This window comes from Uranotaenia lowii, chromosome 1 (assembly GCF_029784155.1).
Source record: "Uranotaenia lowii strain MFRU-FL chromosome 1, ASM2978415v1, whole genome shotgun sequence".
Lineage (NCBI taxonomy): Eukaryota > Metazoa > Arthropoda > Insecta > Diptera > Culicidae > Uranotaenia > Uranotaenia lowii.
In genome coordinates, this window is record NC_073691.1 from 191,685,909 (window position 1) to 191,707,044 (window position 21,136).

Below are 21,136 nucleotides of genomic sequence, written 5' to 3' on the forward strand. Positions count from 1 at the left end.
CTATGCGTTGCACTGAAGGGTTTTTTTTTTGAAATTTTTGAAATAATGGCCACAAAAAATGCAAAAAAAGTAGTGTCAAAACCATACTTTCTAATCAATGAACCGTCAACATTGTCAAAGTTGTACCAGGTAAATTTTGAAAGAAGGATCGGAAAGTTGACGTAATTTGGCAAATTTCCGTACCTTTAGGATTTTCAAAATACGAAACACAGAGTTTTTGGTATTTTTTCTTTCAAATGCAAATATTTTTTGAACTTCTTGTCAATATGCAATTTCTCACATTTTCTAGCACTTAAATTCAACTTTGCACTGGATATTGAGTGTATTAACGCATGATTTCCGCAATAAATTTATATTCACCAGAAAGGCAGTTTTATACCGATTTTAATGGTGTAATTTTATATAGACTATATGATGAAATTTTTTTTTCAAAAACTCTGCTTTTCGTATCTTGAAAATCTAAAAATGCAAAAATGTGCCAAATTAAGTGAACATTCTTTTTTCAAAAATTTATCTGGTGTGACTTAAATAATGTTGTAGGTTCATTGATTGAAAAGAACGGTTTTTACACCACTTTTTTACATTTCTTGTGGTCATGATCTTAAATTAAAAAAAATCCTTGTTTGCAACGTATAGCTTTTAACTTTAGCTTTCTTGGACATTAAGAGAATTTTTAAGCATTCCGTAGCTGATCTACAGTTTTTTTTCCGAAGCATGTTTTTCCGGATTTTTTCTCAGACTTATTTAATAACGGAAAACTGAAGTGTTGTAGTCTGAGAAACATATTTGAGTAACATTTCGAGGTTTTCAAACTATACATTTAGTACAAATCGGTTGAGAAACAAGAGAGATATTGATGTTTTAGCCAGGAGTGTCAAATTGACACTCCAAGGACTGTAACGGGTAAAAATTTCTGGGACGGATGAGGATTAAATTTTTTTGTATGTTTCTAATTCTAATTTCAAATATTTTTTTCCAAATGATATGGACCTAGAAAATATTCAGTTCTTAGAAAGAAGTTACTATGGAAAAAGCTTCGCGAGCATAGTTCCCATGAAAACCTTATTCTGTGCTTCAGGACGTGAGTACATACCTGATAGATTATCGAGCATGTATGTGAGCAGCTTGTTCGTTCCATTCGGCTCGTTGTAGATGGACATCACGTCCTTGCCCAGCGGATTCCCATGCAGACCGAGCACTTGCAGGTGAAACAGCTTGCCGAGTTCGTACGGAAGCACACGCAGCAGGTTGTTGTTGAGCATAAGTTCCCTAAAATGTAAAGGATTTCGCTTGTGATTAGAAGCTTCAACTAAACGATCAATTTCGCTTCTTACCTTAGATGTATCAGCTCGCCCAGCTCGGCCGGCAGGCTGCGCAGCTTGTTGCTGGAAAGGTCCAGCGTTCGCAGGTTTACCAGCTGGCCGATCTGGTGCGGCAACCGCATCAGACAGTTATCATTGAGATAAAGTGCCGTCAGATGCTCGAACTTCCACAGGGTCGGGCTGAGGTTGCGCACACTGCCGGTTATCTCGACGCCGTGCCAGCAGGTCTTCTTGCCAGCCGCGATGTCCTCGGCCGTGAGAAAAGTCTGCTGCCGCCTCGGGTTGTTGTTATCGTACTTGTCTTTATTTCGGGACATCTTCTTCGGCGGCGTTGTCGTTTTCGGATGGTGCTACTGGGAGGCGAAGAAGGCTGGCGGCGGCGCGTTTTGCCGTCCACGGACACTTTGTCTCGGGGCGCTTGGGCTTGGCCTTGGATCTGCTGCTGCCGCCGGAAGCAGTTTGGGAGCTTGCTGTTGCAGCTTTTAGCGGCGCTTCTTCGGACAGTTAGCCTCCCTGCTGCTGCTGCTGCTTTTGCAGAGTGAGCACGGACCGGCAGAGGCAGTTGGGCGCGGTTGATAGTGGCTGTACCAGAGGCGAAGCTGCGATTTCCGGTGGCTGCTGAACAAACGTTGGCTTGAAAGGTAGATGGATCCTGCCGGGAGCAATGAAAGAGATATTAAATCGTTTGATCTGATATTTCGTGGAAATTCGAAAGAAAAACTAAGATATTTAAACTCAAAACAAATAGACCCATAAAAAGAGATTTTGGAGTTTAGGACAGATTTTTAAATTCCAATTCAAATACAGTAAGCTTCAATTCACGAAAAAAGGATACAAATGCTCAATACATTCGATAATCGGATTGACGATCAGAATTTAAATTTAGGATGACGATTCTAGCTTCAGAATTGACATTTAGATTTCCGATTCGACATTCAGAGTTAACATTTGGCTCCGGACTCCAATATCGGAATCTATACTTGAGATTCAAAATTGAAGCACTTGTAATAGCGACAAAATGCTGATTTTAAGAAAACAAGCCTCAAAGATTTTTATTTTTTCAAAGCTATTTAACATTTTTTGTTCCATATTTTGAATTGGCTAACAGGTTAGAAAAAGTTAATTCTGAAAGGAAAATCTACGTTTTAGTAATATTTGTGGTAAAACAGACAACCAATTTTTAAGAAAATAATCACTTAAACTCATTTGAACCCCACTTAAAGCATTTTTTGATACAAATCAAAAAAATAACACAATTAAAAAACAATTCTTTTGTCATATTTTGAAATTACATATTTTGTCATTATTCTCATACTGTTAGTAGAACTGGCAACCTTGGTACGGAGATCGGACAAACGTCAACGCGTTGGCGCCGAAAAAGAATTGTCATTGTTAGAAAATTGATCGAAACTGCGACACGTTTTTTCCTGACCTGGCAGTTAGTTAGTTTTTAGTGAATAGTTTTTTTGAGAAAACCGTATGTATTGATTACTCGTTGTTCCGATCATTCTTTAATGTATTTTGTTATAGTAGGTGGAATCTATTTTGCTAGTTGCGCGTGATTTGAGTGCTCGCGGGTTTGTGAGTCGGAAGAGGTTAGGTGATAGAAATTCCTTACTGCGCAATTTGCCACTAAAATATTGTATTTCCTTTGATAGTTTGAGTGACCGTTCGATTGTTCCGGTTAGGTGTACCGGGTTGAGCTCAATTAGAGCGGTAGGAAAGAAAAAGCGTAAGTACGCAAGAATACTTGTTTTGTACCCGATGATAAATATGATTTTCGTCCATTAGCTTCAAATAGCCGGTGATATCCGACGGTTTAGGGTTGCCAGAGCTAGAGCTTAGGGTAAACGGCGAAACTTATTTGTAAGTTCATAAAAGATTGTTTACATTATCACCATTTAATAATAAATGTATTTACAGTCGAGTTCGTTCGCATACAACGTACTACGGAACAGTTTTTATTTCCCACAAATCTCGAAAATAAAGCTGCAACGAGCAACCTAAACCTGGAACCGATGATGGAAGGCCCTACCGGAGAGCTGTACAGCTGCGTGACATGTCGCCGCCCGGATTCAGCGCAGAGCATGGTCGCTTGTGACGAGTGTTCGCAATGGCAACATTATGGATGCGCCGGTGTTACGGCTACCATAGCCGATCGAAGCTGGCTCTGCTGCAGATGCGTAGCTAGTCACAACGCAGTTAATTCGACTCAAACCGGCAACATAAACTCGCCCGAAGCACACACAACGTTTGCTTCAGCTCGCGCCGCTGAACGTCATGATAATACCACCGGTCCAATAAGAGGGAGACAGGACGATCCAAATTTCGGAAGACTTCAATCCTCGTCTAATTCGAATGCCGGATCAGTCGTCTCAGTCAATGCTATTGCTCATCTTCGTTTAAGGCACCTGAAAGAGCAAAAGGATTTGGAGGATCAAAAAGCGGAACGGGATCGCGAGTTTCTTGCTAGAAAGCAGCAGCTAGAAGCAGAAATAGCTCTGGAAGAGCTCAATGAAGGATGTGATCGTAGCGTAGGAGGAAAAAGTCATCGAAGTATCGCCGGTTGGGTGGAACAACAATGCGGATTTGTGCATACTTCTACCCCAGTCCAGCAGAAACCCGAGACAGTGGCTCCAAGTGCGAACCCACATCCCGCTATCCAACAACGAGAGGAGCGGCAAAGAATGCAAGCAATTATTCAATCAGGTCAACAGATTCAACCAAGCACTGCGCCAAAACAAGCAGAGATTCCAGTGAGAAATCCTCCCCCAGCTATAGCACCGGGCCCAAGGAGCAATTATCTTGATTCGAATCCACGTTTTCCGCCAGTGGCTCAGAATCCAGTTCCACCTGTACCAGTGAATCCACTAATATTGCCACCGCCGAGCTCGTCGCAGTTCCCTGGATTTCCAGTGATGAATTACCCTTACGGGGCGATGTACTTCCCGAATATTCCTGACATGCCGTCATCTGGTGCTGATTATCAGTTTGCGCACCCTCAGGGAGGAGTCTTTATCAACAACCCAGTCAGGCATCCGAACTTTGGTTTGAATGTACAGCCGTGTGCTTGGCAAGCATCCGAGCAGCACCCGCCTACAGTTCCACCAACAGTGTCAGCAGATTTGGGTAAAGGATTTCCTCATGCTACAGGTCGCATGATTACGCCACAGCAACTGGCGGCGCGTCAAGTTGTCTCTAGAGACCTCCCCAAGTTTTCCGGGGAACCACTCGAGTGGCCCATGTTCTTGAGTGCTTTTGAATCGACAACGGCCATGTGTGGCATACAACCCGACGAGAACCTCGCTAGGCTACAGAAGAGTCTTGTTGGTAGCGCTCGCGAAAAGGTTCAGAATATTTTAATGCTGCCGGATGCAATTCCGGAAATTATCGACATCCTACGAGCCGAGTGTGGAAGGCCAGATCAAATTGTATATTGTCTGCTATCCAAGATCCGGAAAACCGTTCAGCCGTCTGTGGCGAAATTGGAGACGCTTGTGGCGTTCGGCAGGGAGGTACGCAACATGGTGACGTACATGCAGTCAGCTAAACTCAACACCCATTTGGACAATCCACTCTTGCTGGCAGAGCTGGTCGCTAAGCTTCCACCCGACTTGCAGCTACAATGGGGTATGAACTTAGCAGCTCTTCCAGAACCATCGCTTGGTGATTTCTGTGCGTTTGTGTCGGCTTATCGAACAGCGGCATGCAAGGTGAAATTGACGTCGGATGTTGGTCTGAATGAAAAAGCCACAAAAGGTGTTGTGAGAAAGGAGAAGCCAGTTTATTTGAACGCACATTCCGCCTCCGTGTCCTCAGCGCCTGGACCACCGGCTTCGAAAGTTACTCCGGAGCTAAAGCCGTGCCTGATGTGCAAAAGTACAACGCACAGAGTCCGAACTTGTAAGCAGTTCGAAACGTTGCCGCTCGAAGAGAAGCTGAGGTTCACCAGTGAAAAGGGCATGTGTAAGCATTGTCTGGCGCCGCATGGAAGGTGGCCTTGCCGAAACAAGCAGCCTTGCGGGATCAATGGATGCCCTGAGCCCCACCATAAACTGTTACATCCAGGAAGTTGTTCGACTCTCAAGAGTCAAGGATCGGAATCTTCTGTATCGGTAACTGCCCATCATCAACACCAGCAAGGCACCACATTCTTCAAAATACTTCCCGTGACTCTTCACGCGAACGGGAAGACGGTGTCCACATTTGCTTTTCTGGATGACGGATCCGACCTGACGCTGGTCGAAGACGAACTTATCGACGAACTGGGTTTGGTAGGCGAAAGAATTCCTCTTTGCTTGCAGTGGACTAGTAAAGTCACGAGAAGTGAGAGTAACTCTCGTAAGGTCGAGATAGGTATCTCAGGTGCATCGAACAATCGCATCCATCAGCTGGCGAACGTAAGAACCGTTGAGAGCTTGGAATTACCGAAGCAGAGCCTGGATTATGAGAGTCTCTCGAAGCAGTTCCCCCATCTGAGTAGACTCCCCATCAGCAGCTACCGGACGGCCGTGCCACGAATTCTTATCGGTGTCGACAATGCCCAGCTCAACTTAGCTTTGAAGAAGAGGGAAAGATCCGGAGGAGAACCTATTGCTGCTAAATTTCGCCTCGGATGGGCAATATTCGGTGGAAGACGAGCACCTGAGACGAGAGGTAGTGCTTTCGTTCATGTCTGCGAGAGATCCAATAGCCGCGAGCTCCATGAACCGGTCCAGCAGTATCTTGAATTCGAAAACCTGGCGATATCCGGATTGAATCCACCCGAATCCGACGAAGATCGACGGGCCAGAAGATTGCTCGAAAAGACGACAGTTCATATACCATCCGGAAAGTTCCAAACTGGATTGCTTTGGAAAAGCGATGAGCCGGTTTTTCCGAACAAATTTACCAAGGCAGTACGTCTACGCGGTTGTTTTGAAAAGCGCTTGCTGAAAGATCCCGAACTGAAAACTAATATTGACAAACAAATGAACGATTGTCTACACAAGAGGTACGTTCACAAAGCAACGTCAGACGAGCTCCGCAACAGTGACGACGGAAAAATTTGGCACCTGCCAATCAGCGCAGTGCGACATCCGAGCAAGTTAACAAAGGTGCGTGTATTCTGGGATGCTGCGGCTACGTATGGAGGAATCTTTCTGAGCTCCCAGCTTTTGAAAGGTCCGGATTTGGTGAAGCCCCTTCTATCTGTCCTCTGCCAATTCCGACAGAAACAGTATGCCATCGCTGGGGACATAAGGCAGATGTTCCAGTTGATTATTCGTCCGGCAGATAGAAACGCACAACGATATTTGTATCAGGAGAATTCTGACGCTGCGCTCGACGTGTACATGGACGTCGCAACGTTCGGGGCAACGTGCTCCCCGTGTTCAGCACAGTTTGCTAAGAATGGAAAAGCCCAGGAACATAAAGATCGTTATCCGGAAGCTGCTAAAGCAATTGTTGACAACACATATGTTGACGATTTCCTTGCGAGCTGTGCCATTGAAGAGGCAACGAAACTGGCTTTGGAAGTGAGTCTGGTCAACCGATCAGCTGGTTTTGAGATACCTAGTTGGCAGTCGCACTCCAAACACGTTCTGAAACGGGTTGGGGTGACTACTGGAGATAATTTTGTAGTCAACATGGAAAATTGCTCGCGGTGTGGTGGTCTACTCAACCGAATTGCTAACCTGTATCATTTTGCGCACCACTTTAAGCGCTTCAAACGGGATCCTGTGGAATCTAGTGAGCTCTGTGGTGGTCTGAATGGTGATTATTATGTGTCGGCGGAAACAGCCATTTGGCGGGCTGTGCAGCGACAGGTGTTTGCAGGAGAAATTCAAGCGCTTAGAAGCAGTTCTGAGCCCTTATCGAAGCAGTGGAGGTGTATCGGCAAGGAAAGTGTCCTAGCGAAGCTAACACCGATGATCGATGAGTCCGGTGTTTTTCGAAAGGCGAGCAGAATCGACCACCTGGCGGCTTATTATTCGTTCGACTTTCGAAATCCTGTGATAATACCAAAAGATCACCATGTCACCACTACTCTTTTGATCCTCCGACTTCACCAAAGGCACGGCCATGCCAATACCGAGACGGTACCGAACGAGATCAAGCTACGTTACTACATTCCTCGGATGAGAACCAGTTCGGAGAAGGCGATTGATACTCTCTCGCACCATCAAAGGCTAGACGATGAAGGACTGCGAACATTGCTCTCGAAAGCAGAATTGATAGTCAACTCCCATCCGCTGACGTTCGTGCCGCTGGAGGATCCCAAGGAAGAAGTGCTGACTCCAAATCATTTCCTTTGGCTAAGTTCCGGCGAGGACAGCAAACCACCAAGGGTACCAATCGACGATGCTACACCTCTTCGACCAAACTGGAAGATTATTCAACACTTAACAAACCAGTTTTGGAAGCGCTGGGTGCAAGCTTACCTACCTACTATAGCCTGCAGGACGAAATGGTTCGCGGAAACGCGGCCGCTGAAGGTCGGCGATCTAGTGGTCATCGTTGACGAGTCCGTGCGCAACGGATGGCTCCGAGGTAAAGTGGTGAGGACTTATCCAGGACGAGACGGACAAGTTCACAAGGTCGACGTGGAGACTTGCGACGGATCTACTCTTCAAAGACCAGCGGTAAAGGTTGCTCTGTTGGACGTGCAGGAGGAGAGTAAAGTCGATTGACTACGACGTTACGGGTTGGGGTGTTAGTAGAACTGGCAACCTTGGTACGGAGATCGGACAAACGTCAACGCGTTGGCGCCGAAAAAGAATTGTCATTGTTAGAAAATTGATCGAAACTGCGACACGTTTTTTCCTGACCTGGCAGTTAGTTAGTTTTTAGTGAATAGTTTTTTTGAGAAAACCGTATGTATTGATTACTCGTTGTTCCGATCATTCTTTAATGTATTTTGTTATAGTAGGTGGAATCTATTTTGCTAGTTGCGCGTGATTTGAGTGCTCGCGGGTTTGTGAGTCGGAAGAGGTTAGGTGATAGAAATTCCTTACTGCGCAATTTGCCACTAAAATATTGTATTTCCTTTGATAGTTTGAGTGACCGTTCGATTGTTCCGGTTAGGTGTACCGGGTTGAGCTCAATTAGAGCGGTAGGAAAGAAAAAGCGTAAGTACGCAAGAATACTTGTTTTGTACCCGATGATAAATATGATTTTCGTCCATTAGCTTCAAATAGCCGGTGATATCCGACGGTTTAGGGTTGCCAGAGCTAGAGCTTAGGGTAAACGGCGAAACTTATTTGTAAGTTCATAAAAGATTGTTTACGTTATCACCATTTAATAATAAATGTATTTACAGTCGAGTTCGTTCGCATACAACGTACTACGGAACAGTTTTTATTTCCCACACATACTTATCATTTTAGCATTTTGTGTCATTCTATTTATTCTTGCCATATTTGTAATTTTCGTAATATTTGTCATTTTTGTCATATTTGTCGTTCTTGTCATTCCTGCATTTTTGTTATTTTTGTGATTTTTTGCCATTTTTTTGTCATTTTTGTCACTTTTGTCATTTTTGCCAATTTTGTCATTTTTGTCATTTACATCACTTTTGTCAATTCTGTCACTTTTGTTATTCTTGTAATTTTTGACATTTTTGCCATACTGGGCACTTTTGTTATTTTTTTTTTATTTTAATCTTTTATAATCATTTTTTTTTCATTGTTATCATTTTTGTCATTTTTATCTTTTTTGTCATTTTTGTCATTTCTTTCATTCCTATCATTTTTGCTGTTTTTGTCATTTTTGTCATTTTTATCATTTTTTATATTTTGTTATTTTTCTCATTTTTATAATTTTTGTCATTTTTGTCATTTTTGTCTTTTTGGGAATTTTTGTCATTTTTGACAGTTTTGCTTTTTTTTCTATTGTTGTTTGTCATTTTTGTTATTTTTGTCATTTTTGTAATTTTTGTATTTTTTTTTATTTCTGTCATTTGGTCATTTTTGTCAATTCTGTCACTTTTGTTATTTTTTTTTCAATTTTGTCTCTTTTGAAATTTTTGTCATTTTTATCATGTTTGTCATTTTTGTCATTTTTTCATTTTTGTCAATTTTGTCAAATTTGTCTTTTTTTTTCTATTGTTGTCATGTTGTCATGTTGTCGTTTTTGTCATTTTTGTCATTTGGTAATTTTTGGCATTTTTGTCATTTTTGTCATTTTTGTCAATTTTGTAATTTTTGTCATTTTTGTCTTCTTGTCATTTTTGTCATTCTTGTCATTTTTGTCATTTTTGTCATTTTTTGTCATTTTTTGTCATTTTTGTCATTTTTGTAAATTTTGTAAATTTCGTCATTTTTGTCAGTTTTGTCATTTTTGTCATTTTTATCACTTTCGTCAATTCTGTCATTTTTGTTATTTTTTATAATTTTTGTCATTTTTCTCATTTTGGACATTTAAGTTATTTTTGTCATTTTTAACATTTTTGTCATGTTTGACATTTTCGTGATATTTGAATTTTTTGTCATTTTTGTAATTTCAGACATTTTTGTCATTTTCGTCATTTTTGTCATTTTTTTTCATTTTTGTCCTTTTTATCATTTTTGACATTTTTGTATTTTTTGTCATTTTTTGTCATTTTTGTCATTTTTGTCATTTTTGACATTTTTTACATTTTTGTTACTTTTGTCGTTTTTGTCATTTTTGTTATTTTTCTAATTTTTGTCATTTTTGCCAGTTTTGTCATTTTTGACATTTTTGTAATTTTTTTCATTCTTGTCATTTTTTTGTCATTTTTGTCATTTTAGGGATTTATAACATTTTGATCATTTTTGTCCTTTTTTGACATTTTTTTTCATTTTTATCAGTTTTTTCATTGTTGTTCTTTTTTGTCATTTTTATCATTTTTGTCATTTTTGTTATACATATATGTCATTTTTATCATTTTTGTCATTTCTGTCGTTTTTGTCAATTTTTTCATTTTTATAATTTTTGTAATTTTTGTCATTTTTGCCAGTTTTGTCATTTTTGTCATTTTTGTCATTTTTATCACTTTTGTCAATTCTGTCATTTTTGTAATTTTTTATCATTTTTGTATTTTTTTCTCATTTTAGACATTTTAGTTATTTTTGTGTCATTTTTGACATTTTCGTGATTTTTTTAATTTTTGTCATTTTTTTGTCGTTTTTATCGTTTTTTTCTTTCATTTTTGTCCTTTTTATCGTTTTTGTCCTTTTTATAATTTTTGTCATTTTGTTTTTTTTTTCTTTCATTTTTTGCCATTTTTCTTACTTGTGTCATTTTTGTTAGTTTTCTAAATTTTGTCATTTTAGTCATTTTTGCCAGTTTTGTTTTTTTTTTTATTTTTTTTTCATTCTTGTCATTTTGTCATTTTTGTAATTTTTGTCATTTTAGGCATTTTTGTCATTTTGTCATTTTTGTCATTTTTATCATTTTTTTTTCGTTTTTTGTCATTTTTATATTTTTTGTAATTTTTTGTCATTTTCGTCATTTGTGCCAGTTTTGACATTTTTGTCATTTTTATCACTTTTGTTAATTCTGTCATTTTTGTCATTATCTATAATTTTTTGTCATTTTTATCATTTTTTTTCATTTTTGTCATTTTTTACATTTCTGTCATTTTTGTCTGTTTCCTTTTTTTGTCATTTTTGTAATTTTTTTGACATTTTGTTATTTGTGTCATTTTTGTAATTTTTTGTCATTTTTGGTTTTTCTGTCGATTTTGTCAGTTTTGTCATTTCTGTCTTTTTTGTCATTTATGCCAGTTTTTTCAGTTTTGCTATTGATGTCCTTTTTGTTATTTTCTGTCTTTTGTCATTTTTGTGATTATTGTCATTTTTTTCATTCTTGTTATTTTTATCTTTTTTGTCAGTTTAGCTTTTTATGTCATTTTTGTCATATTTGTCAGATTTGATATTTTTATTGATCTTTTAATTTTTATAATTTTTGCCATTTTTGTCATTTTTGTTATTTTCATCGTTTTTTTTATTTTTGTCGTTATTTTTATCGCTTTCGTTGTTTTTCGTCATCTTTGTTATTTTTATGTCTAACAACTCAGATTCTCAAGTGTGGCTTCGCTCGCGTGTTTTTTTCCATGTCAGGGAAAAGATTTTTTTATTCAAAATCAAGCTTTAAAATTCAAATCATAATCAAAATGTAGAATTCGCAATAACGAAGTTCGATCTTATATAAACACTATATAATTCAGATTCTCAAAGAGTTAACAATCTGAACTCATTTTCATCAAATAACGAATAAGAAATAAGATATGTACTGAATTCATAGATCAGGGATCAGGATCAACTTAGGATTAGGGGTAGGCTTTAAACCGCAATCCACTACATACCTTCATCTACTTCCAAGACAACGGGCCGCTCGTTTTCCCCGGAGAACAACCTGCTGCGTTGCTGTTAACTTCCCTTCTTTGCACCGAATTCCTCCCAATTTTTCCGTCCTCCAAAAAAAATTAGCACGACTTGATCCAAGAATCTGACCCCAAGATGGAAACACACTCACAGAAAGAAAAAAATAATCACCAAATCACCAGATAGACACGGTATCGAACGGAATACACACGGATTACGATCGCTTTTTTGCTGCTGCTTGCAGTATCGGCCACTTCCGGCTGCTAACCAGAAACCTTCGGCTTGGCTTTGGCTTACAAAACGAAAACTAACAACAATTTAGCGGGGCGGAGGGCTTTCAAGAAAAGAGATTATTGGCCCACGGACACACACTCACACACGCACTGACTGATTGACTTGGCCACTGACCACCGTAAACACTTTCTGCTGCTGCCCTTGGGGTTATGATGATGCAAAATACCCTTAGCTGCTTGAATACGTTTTTTTTTGCGCAATCCAGCAGCACCCTTGCAAGGTACAAATACCGCACAGACAGAGCACCACCTTCGACTTTTTCGAAAAGGCTTTCCCAATCGGAAGGAGGTTTGTCTTCGCACAATGCTCGGAGTGCCCGGGTCTGACCGAGACGCAGATCTGGAAGCAGCAGGAATATCTATCAAAACAATCCCACTCGAAGATGCACACACTTTTGTTTGCGCGTTCCTGTGTGCCAGGAAAAGAAAAACACGGCGGCCCACGACTTGGGGGAACACAGCACAGCAAACCCTGAACCGGAAGGACGCGAATCGCGGCGATTTTTTGTTCCGGAAGATCGTACTCGTCGACGAAAAATACTAAGCTGTAACGCGAAAAAATGGCTTTCCCCGACCTGGGTGGCTACGAATGGGTCTGCCTTTTTCCTGATACTAGGTTCTGATGGTGACTTTTTCGCTTTTTTTCTTCCGCTCTCGCTCGCTATTGACGACTGATTTGAGTGAGGTTTAGAAGTGGCTGATTATGGTGTTGGCCTCCGCTATGTTAGAATTTGAGGGGAAACCTTTTTTTTTTGTCTGCCGCGAGAACAAACAATTTTGGGGGTCGCAATCGAACACGGCGGATCACTCGGTTCTTGTAGCGAAAAAAGCGCGGAACAACCGAATGTACTAGCTTTTGTCTAGCGTTGGAGTGAAGAATTTTGGTGCACTGTACGCGATACTTTATTTTTTGTAGGAACACGGAACGGAACGTCTCTTCTTTTGATCGACACAGGAGATTCGCGTTTTTTTTCGAATGGTTGAAATTGCGCGACGCTGTGTGTGTGGCCGCGTTTGAGGAGTGTTTCGTGGAAGCACCCCGAGTAACTGACGTTTCACGTCACGCTGTCAAAAAAACGCCAGTTGACGCTTAAACTGGGATGCCAGATGCTAAGATTTGTTTGTCAAATACAAACTTTTATTTACATCCATTGATTTTCCGGTATTATGATAAATTAGGATTTTTAGAGTTTTAAAAACAAATTTTATTCTCTTCCCATTTATTACACAGATTCAAAACAATCAGATTCTTTTCGGAATCATCTTAACAATGAGTACTTGTAAGACACAAAATCTGCCAGTTATTTTATTTAAGAAAATCTGGAATCATTGCTGAAGCACACTGAGAATATTAATAAAAATAATAATCTTGAAGGTGCGATAAAAATTTTAATATTGCAGTTACTGTGTAGTTGCGGCCAAGGTTACCATGACATCGAGCATATTGTTTGGTCGTGTGAGGTCCATCTTGTCGCCAGAACGAATTTAATAGACTCCCTTAGGGCCCGAGGAAAACCACCTAATGTTCCAGTTAGAGATGTACTAGCTGTGCTAGATTTGGACTACATGTTCGAAATCTACCTTTTTCTAAAAGCTATCGATCTTCGTCTATAATTTCTTTTTTATTTTCATATTTCCCTTTCTATCTTCCTTTCTCCTCTCACAAAGTGTTAAGTTAAGAAAACAATTGTAAACAACAAAATCGATTTTGGCTCCTTAAAGCCTAAAGGTATGAGCCGTTTCAAATAAAGAATTGTTAAAAATTGCAGTTACTGGGAAAATTTCTAATCGCGCGACGGTAGGCTTCCGTGCGGTAGGCTAGCCGGAGCAGTAAACACAGTTAAAAAATTCACTCTTACTCACTAATTTCATTGAAAAGTTAAGAAGTAAATCCTTGAATCAATTTTCAAATCATTATTTTGCAAGAGAGGACAAAACATGAAGTCATCGGAATGAAATATTATTATTCTTAGTATTCATTGAGATATTGAATTAATTACGGGCGTTGAAATTCCAGACAAAACAAAAAACAATCTACATTATTGAAAACAAATTTTTTATAGCCTGAGAATTAACGAATTTGGCATGACGAAGATTTTTGATGCGATAAATGCGTCTTTGATACTTTATATGCTGGTCGAATTCAATTATTATGCATGCAGAAAAAATTCAAAATATGAGCGCTAATAATCATAGCAGCTTTGCTTACTAGCGACACGTCGCATACGTCGCGACGTTGAAATTCTAAACGACGCATTGCGAGTTTCCTAGGAGACTTGAAGCATGTTGTTGATGGCCTAGGAAAATTGTACAGTAAATAACGTAAACAATGTTCGAATACTACATTGAAATCGCCTACTGGACTGAAAAAAGAATAACAAACCTGCGAATGACGAGAATCTCGCTAGTAAAAAAGCGTCGCTAGTCCTACTGTCGCTATTTGGTTTGGTGCTATACACATAATATGTTGTCCTAAAAATGTAACAAATCGTACACGCAGAGAAAACTTGGATTTTGAAACAAAACAAAACTGACTTTGATTCAAAAAAATAATTTTTTCAATTCAATCTCCTGTTTTCTTTGAATCAATGAATTATGGTTTTGTTTCAAATAAATAATTTTTGAAAGAAAGAATTAATTTTTTGAATCGAATAATTTTGGATTTTGTTTTTAAACAAATTCTTTGATTCAAGTCATTTGTTCAATTGCATATTTATTTGGAAACAAAGCAAATTTTCTTTCAACCAAAGAAAAATGTATTCAATGCAAAGGAATAATTTCTTAAAATAAAAACTTCAAACTTAGAAGGTTTATTGCATTGAGCAAGGAGAATTTAAAACGAAAAATCGGTTTGGCTGGTCGTGTGAAAATATGGATCAGAGTAAGCTTAGTTAGGAGGATTCAGGATAAAGTATGGTAAGTTTATATGTTAATTAAACAATGAATATTGAAGATTTTCAATAAGTGCTTGAAATTTTACAGGACCACGGCCGATAGATGGTTTTCCAAGTCCCTGGATGCCTCAACCGAGGTGACACTGCTCCAATCCAGCGATCAGGTCCAAGAAAATTTAAACCGGATGATTCGATCAAAGTGAACCAGTGTGTGATCCAGTGTTTCATTTATTTGTGAATAAAAATTAGTCGACTAGTAATTAGTTTGATGATTGGTAAACTTCATTCTTTGGCATTAAAAAAGCTTTGAGGTTATTGTCTCTTAGAAGTTTAACGATATAATCTAATCGTTTTTCCAATGGTTACGTTATATAAGGCACCATCCAAAATACAGTAATCTTAGTACAAACGGTTTGTACAACAATCAATGCTATTTCCGTAACAGTTCGATTAACGGTTTGATAAATCGTTTGAAATATGCCTACACATGTTCATTCTAGAAACAGTTCAATGCCCTGAAAACGTTATTCATTAGCGATTTATAAACCATACCTTAACTGTTCCTAAAACAGTGTCTCCATATAGAAGTTTTAACAGTTTTAAACAGTAACATAACTTAACGCCATATTCAACAGACCGTCGTTTTGGAATTCAAGATAAGTGCAATGTTTTTTATGGTTTCAGATATCATTTTCTAAACGTTTTTTTACGCTATTTCTAATCGTTTTATAACTACTACAGGAACGGTTATGTTACAATATTTTCGTATTCGGGTCGCGATCAACTTTGGAAGCAGTTCTATAAAAGGACCATTGGAATCGCTCCCGGTGTACCCTGAGAGGAAATCCCAACCGATGCGGTTCCAGCGCCTCTGGGAGACGACAATCGAGATTCGGGTGGAATTTTGCCGCATGCTCCTATGTCCGAGGGCAAATTCAATCGGTCCTTGGACTATGAAGCCATTTCTTTTAATTCAAATTCTTTTATTTTTAGAATAGCTTACCAACAAACAGACTTTGTTAACCTTTGTGGATTCTGAATAAGGATAAGGATGCTTGCTTGATTTATCATACCTTCTGTGAATCCGGCGACTCTTATCCAACGGTGGCTGCAAGGTCATATGGTTCGTCGCTCTCTTCGATGTTCTTATTTCCGCATTATTGGAATACGCGAATCCCTGGCCAGAACTGATCAGTGAAGATTTTCCTGCACAGTGTTACTGCTATGAACGCAGCACTAACTGCCACTAAATTATCACATGTATTTCTTATACTCTGGTAGTGCATAATGGAATCTGGAATATTTGAGAAATTTTAATTTTAAATTTATTTTATTATTTATTAATTTATTAAAAATTTTATACCGTGAAATCAAAACTTGATAACACTAGGCTTCTAAACTTATTTAATTGATTCAAGATAGTTATCATATTTATATATAACGAGAATAAAAAAAACATAAATAAATTAATCCCAGTTTACTGCCGCTATTCGCATATGAGTCTCATGTGTAAAAAGTGCAAACTGAAAAAAACGCTTGTCAAGTTTGAAACTTGTTTCTATGAATACAATCGTATGCATCATTTGATGGATAACCTATTTATAGTTTGGATAGAAAACACTTCAAAAAATACTCTTGTTTCTTTCTGCGCCAATACTAACAAGTACTAAACAGAGAAAATACAATAAAATACTCATGAGACTCATATGCGAATATTTTTAACCCTCCAGCGGAAATTAATCGCAAATGGGTCTCTTGTACTATAGTTATCAGTGCTGGTGACAAATTGCAAGTACTTTTCTAACACGTTCAAAATTTTGTTTTCATTCGTTGAACATTGCTGCGAATTTATCAGACTTTAATTCAAGTTTACGGATACGTGGATAGTTCCGACCAAAGGTTTGCTGAACTCCAAGACGAAGCAGAAGACTTCTTCCGGGAACATCTTTGAAGGTAATAAACGAAAACAGTGATATTGATATTATTGTAGATATAGAAGTAAGAAGATTACAAAAGTTAGTTATTTTGTTTTCGAAACAACACTTCAAGTGGCACCCATGGATTAAACATTGGATTATCAAAACTACCCGCTGAGGATCCATCCTGTCCGAAATATCTATTGAGCGTTGTTTATCGATTTATGTCAGAAATCCATTTCAGGAGAGTTTTCCTGCTACTTATTAATGTTTTTTTTATATTAAGAAACAGATTATTTCGGAATCGTTTCACTACTGTACGTTCAATTTTTTATGTAAATTAATGTTTTTAGCATTAAATTTACTACATTTCTATCTACAGTTTCCCTCAATTGTATGCTCTAGCGCTAAATTTTGGACTTAGGGTATGCGATTATTTTCCACAAGGGACACACCATGGGTAATATTTACGAAATTTTACGAACAAACTTCGATCGATAACTCAAAAACGATGAAAATGCACATGGCACTCATATGCGAATAGGGGCAGTTTAACGGCGTGTTCGTAAATTGATTTTTTCTATCGAAGTGATTTTTTTCATCGATACTGGCGTTCGTAAATTACAAACAAACGTATGCAAAAGTATTTGGAAAGTGATTTGACATCTACCAAACAAATCGATCGACTGATGCATCACCTGAAAAAATCAATTTACGAACGCGCCGTAAGACTGCAAAAAAAAAACTTACCAGCATAATTTGTAAGTAATATAGATGCTGTGCGTTGTTGTTCCACCGATAGATTTTAACCACCCTCCGTGACCTTGTGATTGATACCGGCAGCCAGTCCTTTCACAAACTCGTTCAAGTGAGCGTGTTCAAGGGCGTTCCAGATATCGTCATCCGAATGCACATTGAACGGGTCCAAATTGATACGCAGCGTACCGGAGAACAGAACCGATTCCTGGGGAATGATGGTTAATCGCGATCGCAGAGCGTGCAATTCAAGTTGCGAAATGTTCTGTCCATCGATGATAATCTTTCCACTGCACACAGGGTTAAATGGACCTAAAAGTTGTATCGACAGACACGACAGACTCGATAATTCGGAACAGAGCCAATGTAAAGCTGGACTTACCTGCGCCGGCACGACTAACAATTCCTACGTCCTGACCATCAACAGTGGAAGAAATGCCTTTACGTACAATATCAAACCCTTCTTGGTAACGGATCTAGAAGTCTTGTTACTCCACACGAACGTGCTCCGGTCAACCTCGAGGCTCGAGGCAATGTACTATAAGCTACTTCCCTGGCAGCTTCCTGTTCGGTTTCGCAATATTCCTTTATACGCTTCACGGCCACATTCGTTTTCACATCCGAAGTCACAATCATAACCACCGCAAGCAACCGCTTGAGGGCTGCGCGAGCGCAAACCAAAACAACACTCGAACCAAAACAAAAAACGACCTACAAAAATAAAACCACAAAAACTTGCAAGCCACACAATTTCACACGCGAACCGAAAATGGCGACGCTTGTGTGGTTATAAATGGAGCACACGAGAGACGATTGAACACGGATGTATGAGCGAGAAAGGAGGCGCAAGCGAGATGCCTTTACATTAAAGGTACCAGAAAGAGACAGTTTTGACGCTTGGTTTGACAGCGGCACATGACGGCAGAATTATTTTACAGTTTGTTCGGCGTTTTTTACCGAACAGTTGATGACAACCGATTTGTTTACATAGATCTAGACGAACCTCGGTAAATCAAGAATCGATCAACGAAGTTCGGTAGAAAATAGACGTCAAAATCATAAATTACCGATTTTTTTCCAAATTACAGAACTGGTTCGGTAAAATAAATTACCGAACTCGGTAATTTTCGTTTACTGTGTAATCAGAACCGAATAATACTGAAGATTCAGCATATCGTATTTCACTATGCGGGAAGTTAAAAAAAGGAGTTGTGTGCGGTGAATAATCTATTATATAGGAAATAATACCATTCGCATCGCAAAAAATTGGACTGCGCACTCATAACTGCGAAATTTGTGCGATCTGTCAAATCAGTATAAAATCTGACGGTTTTCTACACGCTAACCGCTTTTCAGTTAAACTTTATACGGATAACTCCGACTGCAAAACATAGCACGAAATCCAACATTCAATGAATGATCGCTACCGTGTCGTCGAACTCTAAACTTATTTAAACAACTACAGGTTTTCATTTTTTTTGTGAATTTGTCCGCTGATTGACCCCATCGCAAACAGGGTTTTTTTATTATTCATTTTTCCGTGATTTTGACCACTGATTGACCAAGCTCAAGGCAAACACAATTTTTTGTTTTATAAACAATAGATAATCCGATAATAATATTTGGTATACATGTTTGTTTGACAACTTTTTATTAAATCATCTTTCAATGTTTTTCGCTTGTTCATCCGATTTAATTTCAGTCGATAAATAATCCTTATGTAGAACAATGCTCATTTTTTCTTGAATACTGTAATTTTTTTTACAGTGGTACCCTACGGGAGCCCAAATCAGCTACACGCTTGAAATTATTAAACCATTTACGTTTCAAAAATAACCATTTTTGACCTTTTCCCGGGAAATGCCATTTTATGAGTTCTCTATGAGAAGTCATAAAATGACTTCTAGGGGAGAAGTTCGAATATGGTTATTTTTCAACCGAATGGGATTCAGGAGGAGAAGTTGAAAAATGGTTGTTTTTAAATCAATGAGGGAGAATGTTAATGTAGAAATAGAACAAATTGAAATGTTTTCGAAGAAAAATTAAAATTTATTTTTTGTTTGTGTTTTTCACGCCTTTTACCTTCACCCGGGATTTCATTCATATACGTGGTTTTTTTGTCCTTCTTTTTAGTGTTACAATCTTTGTAGTTAGCGATTAAATACGCTTTCGGAGCATCTCTGATTTATGCTGACAAAATACAACAACGAATTTGTTTAAATAGTACCTAATTACGGTTTCTTATTAGTAGTTAAGGTAACACTAGAAGGCTTCGATCGTTAACTGGTACGCGGCGGCCTTTTGTTCTCCATCAGTGAGTTGCTCCCAAATGCTCAATCTATTGCAGGACGACAGATCCGGACAGCTTCTTCGGCTGCAACTCGTGCCGCTAGGTAGGGCAGTTCCGCAGGTATTCCGAATCGAAGTAAAACACATTGATGGTGATGTCCTGCGGAACGATGTCCTGTGGCAGCGATAGCATGTGGGACAGTTTCGAGTGTCCCGTAGTCGGTTCCCCCGAGCGCATTCCGTATGAGATAGGTGGTCGCGTTACAATCCATCGGTTTTTTCTAGAGGCCCGCATTCCGGGTTGTCAACATTTGACTGATTTCCACTGATTTCTTGAGGATAACATTTTCATCAACGATGCTATTAGTTATTTCGAGGACGACTGGCTGACAAGGGATTTTTTCCCAAAACGGCTTTACGACAGGCTGAAAAAATGAAATATTTACATAAAAAAAACAAGAAACTTTTCGCAAAAAAAGTTACCGGTTCCTTTTCTCTGCTGCTTTGTGCTTAATGCATCTGGGAGGTTCTTGATGAAGCAGCTGTAGCACACACTCTTATGATGACCGCAATTCCACTCCGGTGGGTGGAGATTTTTGGGCTGTCTACCCATCTCAGCTTCATCCGAATGTTATGAGGAATGTTCGGTGCGCTCGTTCCGGAAGTAGGTAGTCCCGCGTTCGGTGCCGTTGGATCTGGAACTGGAACCGGATTGCCGCAGATTCGTCCAATAAGTGCACTGCAATTAATTTTTGTTGTTGATTGATTGGGTTTTTAATTGGGAATTTATAATGATTAAACAATTACCTTTAGAATCTCTCCAGCCCTGTTTTATTCGTGCGAACAAATTAAATCCGAAACACCTTCGGTTCACTCCACGGTAGCTTCCAATATGGCGTAGAAAAAACGTAAAATTTATCAACCATTTTCTGGTTAATACACGAGAACTTGATAAATGGTTGAATTTTGACATAGAAAAATTCTTAAAAAATAACCATATTGATAGTTTTGGAGCAAACACCAAAAAATGGTTATTCTATAACCATAATTGGTTAAATGAAAACGAGCGTGTATCGCAGAAATAGAAAAAAAGAGTGGATCAGCAATATGATGAACACGCTCGAAATTAATTAACCAATTATCGTTAAAAAGTAACCATTTTCACACCTTTCCGCGTTAAGTGATTTTTTGACTTTTTCCATAGAAGTCATTTTTTGACTTCTCTTGAGAAGTGGGAATGTGGTTAATTTTCAACCGCAGGGAATTATTGCGTAGAAGTAGGAATATGGTTATTTTTCAACCACGTCGTAGAATGGGAAAAGGGATTTGTTACTTATA

General features: G+C 38.8%; 2 protein-coding genes and 2 long non-coding RNA genes across 4 annotated transcripts in view; 1 reads left to right on the forward strand and 3 right to left on the reverse strand.

Moving 5' to 3' along the window:
• The window catches only part of LOC129741546 (CCR4-NOT transcription complex subunit 6), a 307,192-nt gene extending 294,260 nt beyond the window's left edge, over positions 1–12,932 (reverse strand). The window contains exons 1-3 of the mRNA XM_055733291.1: positions 11,632–12,932; positions 1,335–1,974; positions 1,094–1,269 (exon numbers count right to left, since the gene is read on the reverse strand). Coding sequence (XP_055589266.1) covers positions 1,094–1,269; positions 1,335–1,639 — 481 coding nt within the window. The 5' untranslated portion in view covers positions 1,640–1,974; positions 11,632–12,932. The remainder of the gene's footprint in view (positions 1–1,093; positions 1,270–1,334; positions 1,975–11,631) is intronic.
• Positions 2,676–8,582, forward strand: LOC129738249 (uncharacterized). The gene is made up of 5 exons (XM_055729435.1): positions 2,676–2,917; positions 2,981–3,054; positions 3,114–3,188; positions 3,246–8,294; positions 8,358–8,582. The coding sequence occupies exon 4, from the start codon at positions 3,341–3,343 to the stop codon at positions 7,991–7,993; it is 4,653 nt and encodes a 1,550-aa protein (XP_055585410.1). The 5' UTR covers positions 2,676–2,917; positions 2,981–3,054; positions 3,114–3,188; positions 3,246–3,340; the 3' UTR covers positions 7,994–8,294; positions 8,358–8,582.
• Positions 12,933–15,916: 2,984 nt separating the features above from the next.
• Positions 15,917–18,165, reverse strand: LOC129742497 (uncharacterized). The gene is made up of 3 exons (XR_008736542.1): positions 17,892–18,165; positions 17,504–17,821; positions 15,917–16,131 (listed from the first exon to the last, which is right to left on the reverse strand). It is a non-coding gene; the product is annotated as an uncharacterized LOC129742497 (long non-coding RNA).
• Positions 18,166–19,470: 1,305 nt separating this feature from the next.
• LOC129739860 (uncharacterized) lies at positions 19,471–20,793 on the reverse strand. Its single transcript, XR_008736001.1, has 3 exons — positions 20,606–20,793; positions 20,282–20,537; positions 19,471–20,223 (listed from the first exon to the last, which is right to left on the reverse strand). It is a non-coding gene; the product is annotated as an uncharacterized LOC129739860 (long non-coding RNA).
• Between the last annotated feature and the right edge of the window lie 343 nt (positions 20,794–21,136).